The 19,170-nt window shown below is 31.0% G+C and overlaps 2 protein-coding genes across 3 annotated transcripts in view; one reads left to right on the top strand and one right to left on the bottom strand.

Moving 5' to 3' along the window:
* Window positions 1-19,170, bottom strand: part of LOC143199141 (ATP-dependent DNA helicase Pif1-like) — a 346,278-nt gene that overhangs the window by 189,785 nt on the left and 137,323 nt on the right. The window lies entirely within an intron of this gene.
* Window positions 1-19,170, top strand: part of Best2 (bestrophin family protein) — a 104,956-nt gene that overhangs the window by 78,195 nt on the left and 7,591 nt on the right. For both annotated transcript variants that reach the window (XM_076408915.1, XM_076408914.1), the window contains exons 5-8: window positions 8,102-8,340; window positions 11,441-11,575; window positions 11,635-11,742; window positions 16,368-16,610. In XM_076408915.1, coding sequence (XP_076265030.1) covers window positions 8,102-8,340; window positions 11,441-11,575; window positions 11,635-11,742; window positions 16,368-16,610 — 725 coding nt within the window. The remainder of the gene's footprint in view (window positions 1-8,101; window positions 8,341-11,440; window positions 11,576-11,634; window positions 11,743-16,367; window positions 16,611-19,170) is intronic.

Genomic DNA, 19,170 nt, shown 5'->3' with positions numbered 1-19,170 from the left:
TGTTGGTTTTCTGTAATCTAATCATGATTGGGTTTGACTGGCACTTGTTGACGGCTATTTTTTCTTGAATTTTGAGGAAATATGGTTGTGTAGCGGTTAGCAGTGGATGTTCAGTGAGTTCAGTTAGCAGCCCAGTTGCTTTTCTTTGGTTGGAAATCGAATCTTGTAGTAATGTATAGCCATATATTATAATTTATATAATTATCCATATTAGTTGGCAACTGGAAAAATAACAAAATTATTGGGGACTCATAAACACAATAACTGAAGCAAGTCTAACCTCAAATTATCTATATTACATTAATATTACTATAACCACAATTAAAGGTACTTAAAATAGTATATAGTTACATTAGAATAGTCTTATGGCTGTGAATAAATTATTATTATATTCAAACTGTACCAGCTGAATCGCGCTTTGCAAGATTTAAGCACATTTCTCTAATAATTTTCTGCCTTGAAACGAAAGTACACAACTTTTTTGAAGTTTTTACCGATGTATAAATACGTTAGGGATCCTCACACCATGTACATACAACATTATTAAAATAACGTATAAATAAGAGCCGTATCCATACAGACCGTACAGTATAACCAAAACAACTACGTCACACAAAATTACACTATTTCAAGCATCAATTTTTCTTTCAGATCCATTTTTTTACATAAATAATTTTATTCGGGGTACAGCAAATACGTAGAATTGTCATAAAGTAGATTTTCATAAATAATCGTCTAATCTATTAGCATAATTATCTGTCTGGCTTGCGATTCGAATGTTCGGTGATCAAGAGTGGTTCTCTACGACGCTGGATCGACTACGTCAAGGTCGTTCGATACCTTTTGTTATGAAAATTGTTTCGCCTTGACTTGAACAAGATTCAATAGGAGATTAATGAAATTTTTGTCAAACATGATAATTAATAACGCCGCTACTAATATAAACATGAACGCCAGTTTCTATTCACGACTATTTCCGGTTACTGATTGAGTCGATTCTTTGAATCCTTCGTTTTTTATCTTTTGTTAATCTCTTATTGTTAAATTTTTAGTGTCGTAACAAGAAGGCATCATCCAAAGTTGCTATTTCGGTTGTTACTCGGCGTAGAATTTTATTGAGATCTTGCAGTAATCTGATTTTGAATATTGATATATTTTTATCAATATAAAAGTTTGGGAATATGTTATTTCGATTTTTTTTCAAATCGCATCTAGTCGCATATCTATGAGGGCAGTCAAAGTAGCATTATTCGTTTACTTTATTAAAAGTTACTGAGCTTTGAAAATGGCGATGTCAGAAAGTTATTTTTGTCATATTTTGCTTCTTTTTATAACATCGACTAGTGCTGTTCATGATGCTCATTGTTTAAATAAGCGCCAGTGTTTGACTGATTTCGATCTTCAAAAGGAACCTCGCCTTAGTCGGCTAGTTATTGAAGATCTCGATATTGTTTTTCTTAATGATGGCGGGTCGAGATATCTTATCGCGAGACATCACCGAGGATGTAAATATAAGTATAAAACAGTTTGCTTTATACTTATTTTAACTTTATTTCTACTATTATAAAAGTGGCCAGAATTGGTCAGCAGGACGTCGTTTTCTTTAGTTTTCATATAAAAAGTTAGAGGAATTGGAGTTTTGATGTATTAACCACATATGAAGCATTTTGCCTTGTTTGACAACCATTAATTTTTCTTCTATGAAACTCAATTGTGTTTACATAAGAGCATACCAAGATATTTATCTTTCAAAAGTAAATCTTATTCTTTGATTTTTCTGGTCCCTGAAAGTGTTGTTGAATTTATTTTTCTCTAAAACGTTCTCTGATTTGATTGTAATCGATTCCAAGGGATGTCGTCTTTTTGAAGTTAGTTTTTTTGAGTTAGGGGCAAAATCAAAGATTCGTCGAATGCTGGATTGAGGTAACCAAGCACTCCGGAATGTTTAAATCTGATAGTTGAGTGAGACGAATTACACATTTTATGAAGAAATCACGACTTGGCCAAAAAGACCAAATGATGAGCTTGAGAAAAAATATCTTGACAAAATAATATTATTTGTTGATCTTTTGATCTGACCGAAGTGTCTCATAGTGACCACTGCGATTTTTACCTTTTACTATTTCTGCATTACTATTCAATACATTCTGCCAGCGTATTCTATCATCCATTTTTATTAAAATCTATTATTTTGTGAATTATATTTTTGAACAATGTAAAATGTTACAATAGGTATGCCTAAATGTTGTACTTTGAACAAAATTAGGTGTGTTCGCTGGTTAAAAGTGGGAGAATATTATTGTTCTGTAAAATTAATTTGATCATCCACCAAGTAATGCATTCACTTTATCTGGCACTGTGATTTTTATCTTTTTTTGTTTCTACAAGAAATTGGCCGACTTAATTGAAGGTCATACTTTAATCAGATTTCAAAAAAATGCATGAAAAATTAGATCCAATGTTGGTAAAGTTGTGTTGATGGCGATAGGATCAACTTTTAAAGGAACCAAGTTAATGTTGTTTCCTTATTCTTGTCAACTATATTAACAGATTTTTCATAAAATATGATTAATTTAGCTATATCTAGCATTTTTAATTATCGTTTATAACTAATGTTGAGCTAATTCTATTTATTAAAAAAATATGGACAAATTATTGATATTATTTTTTGTTATCTCGAAATATAGAATTTTTTAAAGAATATTTGTTAGTTGTTGCTATTGTGGCTTATATTAATATTTGTTTATATTAAACTAGCGACCCGCCCCGGCTTCGCACGGGTGCAATGCTGATACTAAATTAAATACACTACAGAAAAAATATGAACGTTGTATATAAAAACATAGCGGCCCGCTCCGACTTTGCACGGGCATAAAATATATATGCCTATGTCACTCAATGAAAACATGATTAAAATCGATCCAGTATTTTTGGTTCATTCATTACTGCCCTTGGCCTGCACGCATTAAATTTGGAGTAAAACAATTCCTCTTCCCCTATACTTACTATGAAGATTTCCTGCTATCTTTGGAATATCTAAATTCATACAATTTTTATTACATTACACATTTTTAAACGCAAATTTTAAATTTGTAATATCTCCGAAAATATTTGTTTAATTTACATGCTGTAAGGAACCATATTGATCTATATTAATTGCACACTGTATTTAAGGTACTTAATTCGATAAGGATTAATGCCGTATTGCTTAAAATAGCTTCGTAAATAAGCCATTTTCTCACGTAAAAAGTAAACAATAAAAATGGTTAATGTGGGTTATTCCTAAAAGATAAACATATATCATCGCGGACTTTTTTGTAGACCTTTTTATGGTGTACAATACTGTAGTACATTAATTTGATCTAACTCGTAGGGTTAGGCAGCGTTTTTGCTAATTGCTAAATAAGCCTAAAAAAATAGGTTAATTTACGACATCACGTTAGAAACCTCTAAAATTAGCAATATTGCCTTAGTATATTATGCATGTGTTATACATATAAACCTTCCTCTTGAATCACTCTATCTATTGAAAAAAACCGCATCAAAATCCGTTGCGTAGTTTTAAAGATTTAAACGCACATATGGATATAGGGACAGAAAAGGCGACTTTGTTTTATACTATGTAGTGATGATTTTACTTTAAATGTGATTTAATGATGTTCAATGATTTTAATTTCTATATAGGTTCGATAGATTAATTAAAAATGTCAGTCACTTAAATAGAAATATTAAAAGGCAGTTTAAATTTACGATACACATTTACTATAGTCCCAACTGATTGATATAATCAATGAAAATGTGAAATTCATACAACAATTGACACGAATTCAATTACGAGTATACTTTACAATATATAAATCGTTTGGATTTCAAGGATTCATGGATGATGAGATACCCTTCCGGAGCTAGACGGACTATTAATTCACTAACATTTGGATATACAAATTATTAACAATCCTCCGCATGTTCGAGACGTAAAACAGTCAAAATTACCGTAATTATTATTTAATTTGGACGTGTAGCATCGTATTATGTCGTTAAGCGATCAAACTGGCGAGAAAATGGTTTATTTCGTTGTTTTAAGCGATTGAAATCCTTTATCGTTAATATGGTTTTAATACAGCCTTTAAAATTGTTACGTCGTAGTTTGCTTTATCTATATAAATAAAAATGAATGTTCCAAAATGTATCTTCGCGTATAACTTCAGAACCACTGCACCAAATTGGAAAATTCTTTTTTACTTTTGTTTATTACTGTCAGGACAAGGTTTGTACAAAAAAAAAGTTTTTAAAGAAATATTAAGGAAAATGTTTTTATATCTAAGTCTCATAATATAAAATGAGTGACACACAAGATAGTGAAAAAATATTCACAGATTGACGTTTTTTTGTTAAATGGTTTAAATCAAAATAGTGATATATGCATGTGGTAATAAATTAATACATTCAGTCAACAAAAGAAAAAGAAGATTTACAAGTGCAGTTAGAAATAAATTAAAGCGACTAAAGTCTGGAGTATTCTCGAGTACAAAAATGCTATTCAAAGAATGAAGCAAATGGATTCTGTTCAGTTAGGTCAGGGTATTTTCAAAATACCGATTATTGCTGGAACAATGCTCAAACTTATTCGGATACTGAACTGCTGTTCGTAGATTTTGTCTTTTACATAATATTATAATATTAGGTGCTTATCTTTATTCTGAAAACTTAAAAGTACTTATTGTAAAATTAATATTATTATTATTACATTTGTAGTAACAATTTCATCAGGTTTTCATATATATATATATATATATATATATATATATATATATATATATATATATATATATATATATATATATATATATTAATGTGTGTTTATTTCCCCGTCAATTGTTCCTCCTATTTTTCAATCAATTGTGGGCCGATTTTCAAAATTCTTTTCAGTTCAAAAGTCAGGATCTGGTGATGGGGGGGGGGAGGTGGTAAAATCGAGTGAAACTCTCACATTTCAAAGGGGCACAAAGGTTTCACATATTTTGTATCTAAAATAATCAGATATTTGTGTATAATGTTAGAGCTGACCTGATGTGATTTGAAAATAGGAAGTCGTTCAGTGCAAAGGCCATTCGGATTTGCACATTTCGCCTTTTAACAGCGTACTTGTCTTTTTGAAATAGCTGCGGACTATCGAGCTAATTAGGTACAAGATATTACCTCGTTTACATTGCGATTCGATTGATTTTTAAAGCATTCTGCTAAAAATATTCTTTTGGTTCTAATATAATTTAACATTAGTTATTTTTGTTTGGTTTGGTTTACTTTTTAACGTTTGGTTTAGACCTACAGTTTAACGTGGGTTCCGAACCACGGTCGTCGGCATTAAGCCTATCGACTGACCAGTGACCAACTTAGAGACCATCCTAGAAGATATTCAGTCTTCCTATATAACCAGCCTCCTTATTGACGTGCCTGGTATGATTATTTCTTGTCGGATTTTCTCCTGTTGCTTATAAATACATTTACAATTAGAAACATAAAGTTCATCCATGCTATAGCAGGATTCGAACCCGTGACTATCGAAACAGTAGCAGGACTGTCCTTTCGCTTTGACCATTGCGCTAATCAAGCCAGCAAATTTAAAAATATATATTCTGTGCATATGATATCCTCTAACATTATTAATATAACTGTTTGTTAAAGAACTATTTTTGTGTAACAGATTATCTGTGTCATATCATCTTACGTTTAAATTTACGTAATAATTCTTCGAAGATCAATCCTCGCTAAATCTCAGTGACAAATTCCTAGATTTCCTTGAATCCGTCGATTGTTGCCCGGTTTTTTCTGATCTTTAGAAGCACTTTATTTAAAAAGACAAAAGTAATTTTAAATGCCTTGTTTTTTCCTCACCAACACCGATACGAGATATGGCGGTTATAATTATTTTCGATGACCAAAATATTGCTTTATCACCGCAATGACTCAAAATCTGGTTTTACATTTTATTTGTTGTTTGTCATATACACCTTATTTAGGTTCTGGCGCATTTGTTAATTGATACGCTTGACAAAAATTTATAAAACCCAAGAACAGTGGATTTTTGTAATGACGTGAATTTATAGGCTGCGATCGAACCTTGACGCATTCGTTTTGCATGGGCACAATTTATGGGTTGGTTGACTACAGTTAAATCATTAAGGGCATTAACCTTGGTGACATTTAAAAGAATATATAGGACAGATAAAAATTTCAACAGTTCTTGGGACAGTTTTGTTCTAAAATCTTCACTTCTACATGCTCATAGTCCAAGAATTTTTTGGTGTCACTACGATAGAAGTGTAACGGATTTCTAAAGGTCTTCTGATTCACTTATCCTTAAAAATTTCTACTTTCTATTAAAATATATTAAAATTTTATGATTAATTGATACTTCCATGGTAAAAACGAAAGAACATCCTCTGATGTTAAACGGATAATGGTTGGCGTGCCTCAAGGAAGTGTGTGGGGCTAGTGTTCTATCTCCTTTACATCAGTGATTTCCATGCAACATTATATAGCACAACTGCTACCTTTGCTGATGATACGGCAATATTATCAGTGGCAGAGACTGTAGCCAATATTCTCCAATGAATCGAATGTTCTCTTCATTCAGAAGCTTCAATATTCCCTAGATAAAGTTGGACTAAAATATGGCGAATCAAATTGAATGAAGCAAAATGTACACAAATTGAATTCATAAATAGGAGGACCTCGCAACAGCGTATCTTTATTAACAGAATGCAAGTTCCATAGGCTAATACAGCAAATGACATAACTCTGGATGCCAAGCTCAGGAGGAAGTATAAAACAAAGAAACGCGAACTCAACAAGTTCGGAAAAATGTATTGGTTACTTGGACGAAACTTGTAGCTTTCAATATACGACAAGCTTGTGTATCAATGTGGAGCTATGGAATTCAGCCGTTGGGCTACGCGAGTGATTCCAATGTCGAAGTAATTTAGTAGTTCCAAAATAAGAGGTAGTTCTAAGTGAGTTCAATAATAGAAAGCTCCTTGTTATGTGCTCGCCTGGGAACTCCATCGCGAACCAGAAATTGATATAGTTACGGACACTATCATAAGATTTGTCGATTCCAATCAAAAGAGACCCCAGAACGATGTCAACACGGAAGCGTCCAGGCTTCTAAATGTGAATAATGTCATTAGACGGTTAAAACGAAAAAATAACCTTCTGAACTTGCAAATGTTTGAACATTAAGTCATTGGGAAGAAAATATATTAGTGGTAGTTATTCGTAGATTAAGAGTCAGATTAAAATTAATTGTAAGTTGTATTACTAGTTTTAATAACTGCATTTTTAAAAATTGTAGGATAGATCACCTACAGGAAAAATTAAACCTATTGCGATAAAATATACTAGTCATAGTATTCAAACCATTAGAAACAACACTGTTCAAATGAATCTTAAATAAACTACTACTGCGACTAAGTATGATGATAACAAGTGTTAAAAAATACAGTAACAAAAACTTCTTTCGCCATATTTTAAACAAAAAATGAGCATGTCTGAAACAGAGTTGCAAAAAAATTGGTAGACCTTCATTTTTAAATTGTGTCCTAACTATGAATGGATTTTCGCCTATAACCGTTATAATAAGTTGTATTTTCATTGACCCAGTTTATATGTTATAAAATATTATTTCCGTTATTAATATATACGCTGAGATTGGCTAGGAACAATTTTTTTTATGTAGATTATATAAATTTTAATTTTATTAGTTAATTATGCAATTGAAAAGTCCCCGGCCCGCCATAGTAGATGATAAAGTTCTGCGTTCTAATCATTCTATCATGTTATACTTTATTTCAGATATTATTTTTAAATAATCAAAATACTTTTCATTTAGTTTTCGATATTTGGTCTTAATATGATGATGGAAATTAAAATGCAATAAAGCGAATTAAAGATAACACTGATTTATGGAAAGTAGTTTTTCTGATTTTTGCCATCTTAGATAAGTAGTTCCAATTAATTTTAATTGACGACATTGATGAATGTGTTATTTATTTTTGTATGTATTTTTATGTCTACATTTAATTAATTATGTCTGTTTTAGGTATAATGATGGAAAGTGAGAAGAAAATATTCGAGCTAATGGACAATAAAACACCAATGTCGAAATATTGGATGCCACTGGTATGGGCGACCAACCTCATAAACAGGGCCAGGAAGGAGCAGCTGACAACTAGTGACCATATCGTTCAGACTATATTGATCGAGCTGTCAGATATCCGTAGAAGATTGGGTTCTCTAATTGGATATGATACCGTTTCTGTTCCGCTGGTTTATACCCAGGTAGGTTCTTTGTTAAGTGAAGATTTGTGGATATATTTTTGGTAATATTTCTTGAAATAGTACGTTTTTCGGACAGAACAAGTGCGGTGCAAAAATATCATTATATATTTTCCTTATCCCTATCTCTTTTCTTATTTATTTTTGTTTTTGTTTTTCTTATCCGTTACGTCGGTGTGTATTTATTGTTGTGGTAGGGGAACAGTCTTTAATGTTTTACAGTTATGTTTTGTATATTTGATTTCGAGGTAATAGTGCAGCTCATTGGTTACGTAGCGTTAAGCATTGTCAACTAATCTAAGAACTTTATTTTTTCAACGTTGGTTTACTAGCCGGTTTGGTGACTTATATGGAAATCCCATATTTGCACCCCATAAGTCCAAATATACTTTATAATTTTTAGATGAATTAATCTCTTCGGTCTTAAGTGAAGTTGGGTATATATTTCGACAATTTATATATCTTTTAATCAACTCAGTTATTTAATTTTGAGTCTTAATCTAACATTGGCATGGATGCTAAGGCATTTCGTGGATTCTGCTTGATGGTTTGGACATTTCATCTAATTAGATTCCTGACAGTTTGTGATGGATTTCGACAGTAGTTTCTCAAACCATTTGGAGCAGGTCAGTTATCATAGGACAGGTAGGAGCGAGATACTGTGAGACCTTTGAAATCCTTAAAATAATGCATGCTTGTTGTTGAGAAGCTTTAATATTATATTAACATACATGTACATTGTCGATTTTTGACGCATTTTCGGTGCTTTATTCAGAATCATTGGAATATAATATTTGATTCAGTTTAATTTCCGTGGTTTTCTTCGATTTTGTCCTCTCTTCATACAGCATACAGATTCAGCGTTGAAGAACAATCTTCGTATTTTGAGAACATCTAAGTATCCACCAATTTTTTCACATTTCATCTCCAGCTCCTTTTAAATTACAGAAGTGGGACAGCACTTTGAAGACAACTCAAAACTCGATTGAAATAAACTGAAAAGTGTGGAATCTTGTCACAAAATCGCTAATAGTTGAAGGTTATGTTATTGGCGTCTTCTTTTATTGTACGTAAGAAACTTCTTCGTACCGAAAATTTTGATTATTAGTCTCAGGTCTAATATGATGTTAAGGTTTGTGAGAAAAAAATAACACGAAGTGAGAGCGAGTGAACATTGAACATCGAGATGTTACACAAAATCTCGATAGCAGTGAACTTGAAATGACGTTAAAATATGCGTCAAAATATTGTCAACCCGATATATCAATTACAGAATTAAGAAATATAGAAGGCGATCTCTCTTATATAACCCTTGGTTATTATTTTCTTTTAAAAATAATTAACTATTTTTATTTACAGTAACATATAAATACTATTTAATATTTAAATATTAAATTCATACAATAAAAATATTCTTGAAGACATTAAGTATAACACATGTAACATAAATCATAGCCCCTTAATTCATCATTAATGGAATATTTCTCATATATACAACATTTAATATGAAAGTACATGTAAAATTGTTTTTGAATTGTAACAATTTATTACAATGATTTTGGTTTATCACTGAATTTTCTCGTCTACAAAAATAAACAACACTTAATTATTATTACATATACACTTAGGTCTTGCTCTTTTTGGTGTGGTACTATCTGTTTTTTTTTTCTAGCAGAAATTGAAGGAAGCGGAAATATATGTTATAATTTCTAGCTTTCAAACCTCATAATTTACTGAAAAATATGAAAAATAATTCTTTTTAAAGATTCTATATGGAGAAATTAACTTCTGCTGATCCCCATATAGAATTTAGATGGCTCGATAGACTAAGATAAACGGTCTATAAATAATTATGTTCAGTGTTATTATGTATTTTAGTTCAATTATATGCATCGAAAATAATTAAGGACTTAGTGTTTAAAATGTAATGGGGTTAAGCAATACTACTCCACATTTGTATCTATAATCAATGGGTTTACTTTTCAAACCAAATTATTTAAGGGCTAGAGCAGGATAATCATTTTGTTCCTTTTTTACATTTAAAAAAATAAGTTTTAACGTAAGTGGAATGTCAAACAGAAATTAGGTTAAAATAATAAATAAAAATAGAAAAAAAGTTGACCAAACATATCAAGATTATCTATTTAAGACCATAGTATAAAATCAAAAGTAGCAAATATTTCTCGGGCTTTCTTTTTCTGTCGCTGAATGAGTTCTATTTCGTTTTTATATCTCCGGCCCTCTGGTTGTCCCGAAGCTCACCCTGTAACTCCCATTTCTATGCTTTATGGGGATTGGATAACATACAGCTCTAACATAGTTTAAATTAACAAAAAGCTTTTTCTTTGATTTGTCAAGGTATTTCTGGGTATTATTTAATACATTTGACGTATGCATTTAATGTTTTGGGGAGTTTTAAATAACTTTTCCGCATTAGAAATGAATCTTTAAGCTTTCTATTTCTATAAAAATATCTCTTAATACTCTTCGACCAAATTGTTTTGTCGGATATGTAAAAATTTAATCAATTCCTTATTGCCATTATTATTTTCATTAGCCAATCAGTCGCCGTATGAATTTTTTATGTTGAAATAGATATATTTTTACATAATTTTGGAGGAAATAATAACGTTAATTGACTATAAAAATAACTTTCACTCGTTCGACGAAAAAAAAAAACACTCCGGCATCCCTTGTAGTCTCGGTCAGTTTAATCGCACTACGTCGAGCAACTTTTGTCCGAACCGTGAAATAATATGTTCACTCAAGGCAAACTTGTGATTAACGAGACCTGGGTACTATAGAATAACATCAGCGCATCCGCTAATGTTTAAAAAATGCCATCGATCGATCGCCTTATTAACCAAAGGAACTAGCTCATGTTTGTTTTTATAATTAACTAATTATCTCAACGTGTTAGCGAGAATCCAATTATTTTTTTAACGTAACAAATTACTAACTCAATATATTCCATTTAATTTATTTTAAAGTTGCCGTAACTAAATTACCGAATAATATGTGGTAGAAGATGCGATGTTGTCAGTTCTATTTTTTCCCTAAAACTTCAGCCCGACTCAATTAAATTATATTTCTTTTGTTCCAGGTGGTGTCGCTGGCGTTGTACTTTTATTTCATAGCCGCCTTGTTGGGCAGACAACTAATTCCCTATTCAGACTCGAACGTGAAAGGTAAATTTGAAGAACCAGATGTGTATTTTCCATTTTTCACAGCCTTACAGGTAACATGAACTCGATATCGAACCTACGTAATAATATATTTTCTGTTTGTTTTATGCAGTTTTGTTTCTACATCGGCTGGTTGAAAGTGGCCGAGGTACTGATAAATCCGTTCGGTGAAGATGACGACGATATCGAGCTGAACTGGCTGATTGACAGGCATATTAAGGTAACTTTTACATAACACCGTTTTAGTATCACCACGTCGAGGCCTGATCGATTGTTTACTGTTGATTTTTTGTTAGGCACGTGATTGTTTCGTGCAAATTACTACTTAGAAATGGAATAATTGCTTTTTTTACGAGCAGGAGTATCTCGAATCGCGAATGGGCGGGGTTGTTTCACAACTAATTTAGATTTCTATTCAATAACGTGTTTATATTTAGTCGTTTGACAAGAACAGAATATGAGATATGTGATGTGTATAAATAATATAATACTATTTATTAAGTTCGTTGATTTTATTTCCAGAAATTCTTTACAGCAAAATTATCTTTGTTATCTTTTTTATTTTTTTGTTATTTATTATAGCAATCTATTAAACTAACACTAATCCTAGTTTGTTTTAGAGATTTTGGACTTAACAACTATGTCACTGTTTTTAATGGGCATTGAGATTTGCTTATAACTTCACTGAAGTAGATCAAGCAGTTTTACTCTTTTTAATTTTTGGCTAAGTCATCATTTTCTGGGAAACTCAATATTGACGTGCTGATGAAGCCTCTGTTAATTTTTTTTGGGCATGGTCTTTGATGACGCTATCGACATTTTCTATCTTCAGGTCCTTAAATAGATTGTCGTTATGAATTTCTTATGGAGGATCAACAGTACGTCGCGGTATCTTGAATCTATGAAATCTTTATGCTTTAAGCTTTATGCTGACTTGTGCTTGATTTTCTTGTTGGTGGAATCAATATGCATTGAGTTATTTTGATTCTTTTGATGCGCCATTTTTTGATCCAGAATAGTATTTCAGCAATAGCTGTTTGTAACTTTTCAGTTGATTTACTGTTGTCATCCCTAACGACTAGTATGTAGCAACATTTCCATTGAATGTAGGCAATTCCCGAGTGTACAGCAGATAAAGCAGTAGTTCTACTTCCCCGTGGCACACCTGCTTCTATTTTCCATAAAGTTAGAATAAGCACCTTCTTGTTTGACTCTGCACTATCGGTCGGTTATATATGACTCTAAACTTTTTGAATTTTGAACTTTGTTTTTTAACAAAATTTATATACAAGAAATTTTGTTTTCTTCTAGTGATTTTTCAGTGACATTGGTTATTCAGTAAACCTGTTGCTATTTCCTGAAACCAAATTTATGATCTAGAATAAGATGCTTTCGGTGCTAATAATATAATAAATGATAAAACCATGTTTTTTCACAAAAAAACAAGTATTTCAAATAATTCGAACATTGTGCACAAAAGTGATATTAGCCAATATAACGCTGTTTTATGAGATGTTTTTCCATTCTTGATATCTTGACTAATCATAGGACTCGGTTGTTGATTGCAATTAATGCACTTGTTTTCGAAACCAGTAATATAGTGAAACCATGAATGTACAAAAGTGTCTTAAAGTTAATTCACAACTTCCGCCACGAATGACTATATGGGATGGAAGAATAACCAATAATATCAACAAAATATGGCAAAACTTCTGGAATGGGCTGACTGACAAGGTTAGTGGGATGCTTTAGTTCCGTAGTTATGACTTCGCAAATACACCTTAACAGCATTCAGTCGAAGTCAAGTGCATATGCTCGATAATTTGGGAGAAGCATGAAGAAGAACGAGTAATTGAACTACAAATGAATACTTTTTAAAGAAATTGATGTTAAAAAGATACGAAAATGTCAATATATGTGAAGAAATTACCGACAAACTCAAATGTACTAGTAATGAAGCTATTTATAAAATATGTACGTAATAATTTCTCTAAAACCCAGAATTTAAAAAAATTGCAACAACAAAATATAGAGAAAAACCACACTAATTGTTTGTTATGCAGAAGTGTGGTCTGAATATGGTAATATCTTGTTACAAAATGTATTTACAAGATAACCGTAACCATTACGAACTATTTTAGACATATTCAGACACCCTTATCAATATTACGACTCCTAGTCATTGTAGTTGGAAAGAAATAACAGAGAGAGTCTGATAACATAACTCTTGATATAAAAACATTGTTAAATTATATTAAATGTGCTGAATAAAGAAAGTTAATATATAAGCGGAAATAAGTATGATCATCGCAGTTCCTTGTTAGAACTCTGGGAAAATATACCCAATGACCATTGAATTAAGCAAATGAGAAAACCGATATCTCTAATTGTATGTTTTACATGCAATAAGTAACGAAAAGAACGCCTAATGAACAAACCAGACAAGAAGACATTGGGTTTGTACAGCGTGTATATGGCTGCTGTAAAGGATTGCGAAGTTAAACTTTCTATTTATTGGATATCTTCAATATGTTACTAATTAAATTTAGTGCTGTTATGAGGTTCTTTGGATTTTTCCTTTCTTTTATATATTAAATATCCGTTACTTAGAAACGAAAGAATTAACGTTATGTAATTTGGTCTCGTGTTAAGTTTATTGTTATTGTTCGATTCGATAGAGGTTTAAAAAATACATTGAGTGATTGTTTTAAATTACTTTGCGTTATTTTTGTAGTTAATTACAAGCTGTGTTGGATAAAACTGTCCTAGTGCAAATTGGTGGCGTTTTGTAACTAAAGGGAAAAATAGTTGATGGATTTTTTAAAATTAATTCTTAAACAAGTTATCATGATGAAGATGTTGCAGGATGCCTTGAGCGGGGTTAGTTTAGACAATGTTTAGATAGATTTATGGTAATTTTGCACTTGATTTTGGGGGTTTAAAATTGGAAAATGCTGAAATTACTTACACATATACTAAAATTTTAGTTGTTAAAACATAACTGCAAATAATAATAATTTTGTGAGAGTTATTTTCTTTATGAAGACTGTGAAGGATATATTTTTTAAATATTTTAAAGCCTCCTTTTTACCAGCGGTTTATCTGGACTGGACCTACTGTTTAACGTGGGCTACTGTTTAACGTAAGCCTACCGACTGGCCAGTGACCAACTTAGAAACCACTCCAGACATCCGGTCTTACCAAGCTTGGTTACTGGCGTGACTAGGATGGTTATTCCCTGTTGGATTTTCTACTGTAGGCTATAAATACATTTACAATTACAATCACAATCATAAAGTCATGCACCAGTAGGATTCGAACCCGCGACTACAGCAACAGTAGGAAGACCTTCCGGTCACCTTGACTACTGCGCCAATGAAGTCGTCGTGAATAATATTTGTTATTTTCTCTAAGATGGTCTGTGTGTGACAGAATAAGTTACAATCAATACTAAAATTTGTCTCTTTCGAATGCTTACCTTCATAATACTATGACTTCATGTTATTTTCTGAGATCATGTTAGAAATGAAGTTATTCGTTTAAATGCGACAATCACTGCACAGTTGGGGAATACATTCAGAGACGCAGATTGCAATGGTTTGGCCATGTATGTCGAATGAAGGGTGGAAAAAGACATGGATCAAGATCATTGAAGATGATCTGAAAATAGGTGAGTGAGGTCGTCCGAGGTCAGAGGCACCAACAGCACATTGGCTGAAAAGTAGGCAATCTCTTCAAGCTTCGGCTATTGATTGATGTGGAGTGATATTTATGACAACGACAACAGAAGGGACTATGTTTGGTTCATATGACTGGTGGTGTTGGGTTACTTAACAAATTCTTTGTGAACAGAAATAGAACAGCAAATAATTTTAAATTATAACGAGAAAATAATAAACTATTAATTTGTAATTTTAATTCATTATTTTTAATAGTATCTAATGCACATCTAAAAACATGTCAGGGTTACAAAACACGTAGTTATGAGTAAACATAAAGTAATTTTGATAAAACTACGAACAAGTAACGTTTATAAAAGCATACGTACAATAGCACATGTTCCGTTTTAATTGTTTATGAATATCAATAACAAACCCATTATTATTTGAAATTTATTTCAAAAGGTAGGCTTAATTATAAATAATTATTTAGTCTATATATTATTATTTATGATAGATTTTGTTTGAGTCGCATTCAAAAAATTATATTAAAATATTTTGTTATTTTCTCAATACAAAACTCTACACAGCGCACTGATCAAAGCCTTAGGATTGTTCAACTACTACAGTTATGATTTCTTACACTGCTTGGGCATGGTTAAAATGTATATTTGTGATTGATAAAATTTATATTCATACTGATTTTTCACAACAAAGGTTGGAATTAAAGATATTCTTCAAAACCAATTTATAATCCTAATATATTCAACGTTTTTTTTTTTGAAAATTTAAATGAATTTTGCGAAAATATAAGCTCATAAAAATAAATAATTTCAGTTGTACATAATAATGTGTATTCATTTATATCACAGGTAAGCAGCAATGAGGCAAATGATGGAATTTTGTTTTGTAAATCCACTATTTAGATTTTTATACTTTATTGAGTGTCTATTATAATTAACTAGAATTTGTATTATTTTATTTTCTCTATTATAAGTGATTATTGTAAACTTAATATATCAATCGTAGTTACTTTTTAAAATTTATACTACGTAAATTTGACAAATGGGTAAGAAAGCTATAGAAGTATGTTGAATTTAAATCTTTTAAGGATACTATTGATTATTCTATTGACCAATTAGACATTTTTAAGGTGTAAGTAATTAATGTTATTATTTCGTTTTAGGCTGCCTATATCATTGTTGACGAAATGCATGAGGAACATCCCGAGTTGTTGAAAGACCAATATTGGAATGACGTGGTGCCGAAGGAATTACCCTATACGGTCGCATCAGAGCATTATAGGAGAGAGGAACCCAAAGGTTCCGCGGAAACCTATAAAGTGAAAACGACTGATGCTCTTTATGCCAATTTATTGCCGCAGGCCCATTTCAAGAAGAGTATCGTTGACGATATGTATGCTGATTATGTAAGTATAGGCGAAAAAATAAAGTTTTGATAAGCTGCATAACGTTTCGTCACACTGATTTTTGTTTTCTTTCATGTAAAATTCCTAGAAATGAGATCATGTTTATTTGAAATGTATTATAGGCACTTGGTTGGAGGATAAGTAACTTGAACGGGTTTTTATTGAGTTTCTGTTTGTGACTATGCATAAACGGACGCGGAATTGTATTGTTTTCGTACAAAACGTGGTATATATGCATTACGTCGTTGCCACGTAGTGACTTACCATTTACTGATCACAATCTTGTGTTGTTTGATGTGGATTTCCGCCGATAAAATATCATTTTTACGGTAAACAAAGAAGGTCGACCAGAATCTGGTTACCGACGACAAAATTGTCATGTTTCAAATCCAGAAAACCTTGTTTCAGATTTTATTTTTGTTTTAGTATTATTACTATTATAAATAATTGAATTACAAGTATCTTCAAATCCAAGAAATATCTCTGAAATGCATCTAATAATTTTTTAAAAACAACTAGAAATATTCGTTGCAAATTCATAATATAACATAATCTGTATATTCTTCAATGTTATTGCGTGTTCCAGCAACTCAATTATCCTAATGAAATCTCAAATTTTAATTGTAGATTGTTTTTTTTTTCATAATTAAATATTATTCTTAGTGCGGTTACCAATAAATAAAGATTACAATATAAAAAATTGCTTGGAATTATTGTTATTGTTTGCAAATTTATATATTTTCCCTATCGGTTAGGTTTTCTTTAAGATGTTATAACTATTTGATGCTCTCGACCAGAACTAATGCACTATTATGGTGGTTTTATTTTACTTAAATAGAAACATTTTTATAAGATTTTAATAACCTGTTGCGTTGAAGTATATACTTCAAAACTAGTACTTAAGAAATAGAGTTCGTGCAGAAATTTAAGTCCGACAGATCGTTACATATTCGCAAATTGCAGAAGCATTATTGAACCGGCTTATAATTTTCAAAAAAATGGATAATGGTTCTCTTGGTATTCTTGGAGTAAGTGTTGTAGGGACTCAGATATTATATACTAAAAAAATAAGAAATGTTGATATATTTGCCTAGAATTTAAAAAATATTTGGAAACTCAAAAAAAATGACAGCATAAATATAAATAGAAGGTAATTTATTGATAATTTGATATGAATGTTTAAATATCTAGTGATTGCATTCGAAATTGGTTCACATTAATATACCAAATAAATAAAACACAACGTATAGACGATTTCGAAGGATGTTTAAAGATTTTCAACCCATATTATGAAATAGAAACAACTTCTTACGTCCGTATATCATGATAAATGAAATGTGGATCCATTAGTGTACATCTGAATCACAATTATCGCCAATTAAGTGGAGCGCAGTTATAAGAACTTATATCAATGTGCTGTAATGCCGTTAAAAGTTAACAGAATTTTGAAAATCATCTACTTTTCTAGTTAAAATAATATGTATTGGACACATTGACTAGTCGCTAATGAATAAAAGCTAATTAGTGGTGAGAGATTACAGTTTTATTAAATTCTATAAATAAATAAGTTCTTCAAAATTATTATGTGTAGACGCAGAAATAGAAATATCATTCTCCACATTTTAAATTTGTCTGCAATATGATATAGCTTCCTCACATTTTCACACTTCCTAGCATCTTAGTGCATGTTTAATCACCATTGTATATTGTTGTTGAAAATATAGAGCTGTTTCATTGAATTTACTATTACTATTACTACTGTCTCAATTTCATAAATTTCCAAAAGTATAATTCCTCGAAAAACATGTGTTTGTATGTTTTGTACCTTGAATAGATAGATTTATTAATTTTTTCTTTGTTAGCTAAATTTCTTTATAACATTCACAGATTTCAATAATTATACGCAAAAAGTATACATTACACTTAAAAAAGTAACGGAAAAGCAAATTGAATTTAAACATTTATAAGATACCTTCTGACTTTAATTAAAAAAAGTATTATACTATATATCTGATTCTTTGGTGGTTACAAAAATGAATAGTCAATAAATACAACCAAATTTATATATTTTCCCTGTCGGTTAGGTTTTCTTTAAGATGGTGTAACTATTTGATGCTCTCGACCAGAACTAATACACTATTATGGCGGTTTTATTTTACTTAAATAGAAACATTTTTATAAGATTTTAATAACCTGTCGCGTTGAAGTATATCAAAACTAGTGCTTAAGAAATAGACTTTGTGCAGAAATGTAAGCCCGACAGATCGTTACATATTTGCAAATTACAGAAGCATTATTGAACCGGCTTATAATTTTCAAAAAAATGGATAATGGTTCTCTTGGTATTCTTGGAGTAAGTGTTGTAGGGACTCAGATATTATATACTAAAAAAATAAGAAATATTGATATGTTTGCCTAGAATTAAAAAAAATTATTTGAAAACTCAAAAAAATGACAGCATAAATATAAATAGAAGGTAATTTATTGATAATTGGATATGAATGTTTAAATATCTAGTGATTGCATTCGAAATTGGTTCACGTTAGTATACCAAATAAAT

The sequence above is a fragment of the Rhynchophorus ferrugineus genome, unplaced genomic scaffold (assembly GCF_030347505.1).
Source record: "Rhynchophorus ferrugineus isolate W39M unplaced genomic scaffold, kcgeb_rfMv2 rfM6, whole genome shotgun sequence".
Classification (NCBI taxonomy): Eukaryota; Metazoa; Arthropoda; class Insecta; order Coleoptera; family Curculionidae; genus Rhynchophorus; species Rhynchophorus ferrugineus.
The sequence above is the reverse complement of the archived record's forward strand: the minus strand, read 5'-3'. Positions and strand labels throughout refer to the sequence as shown.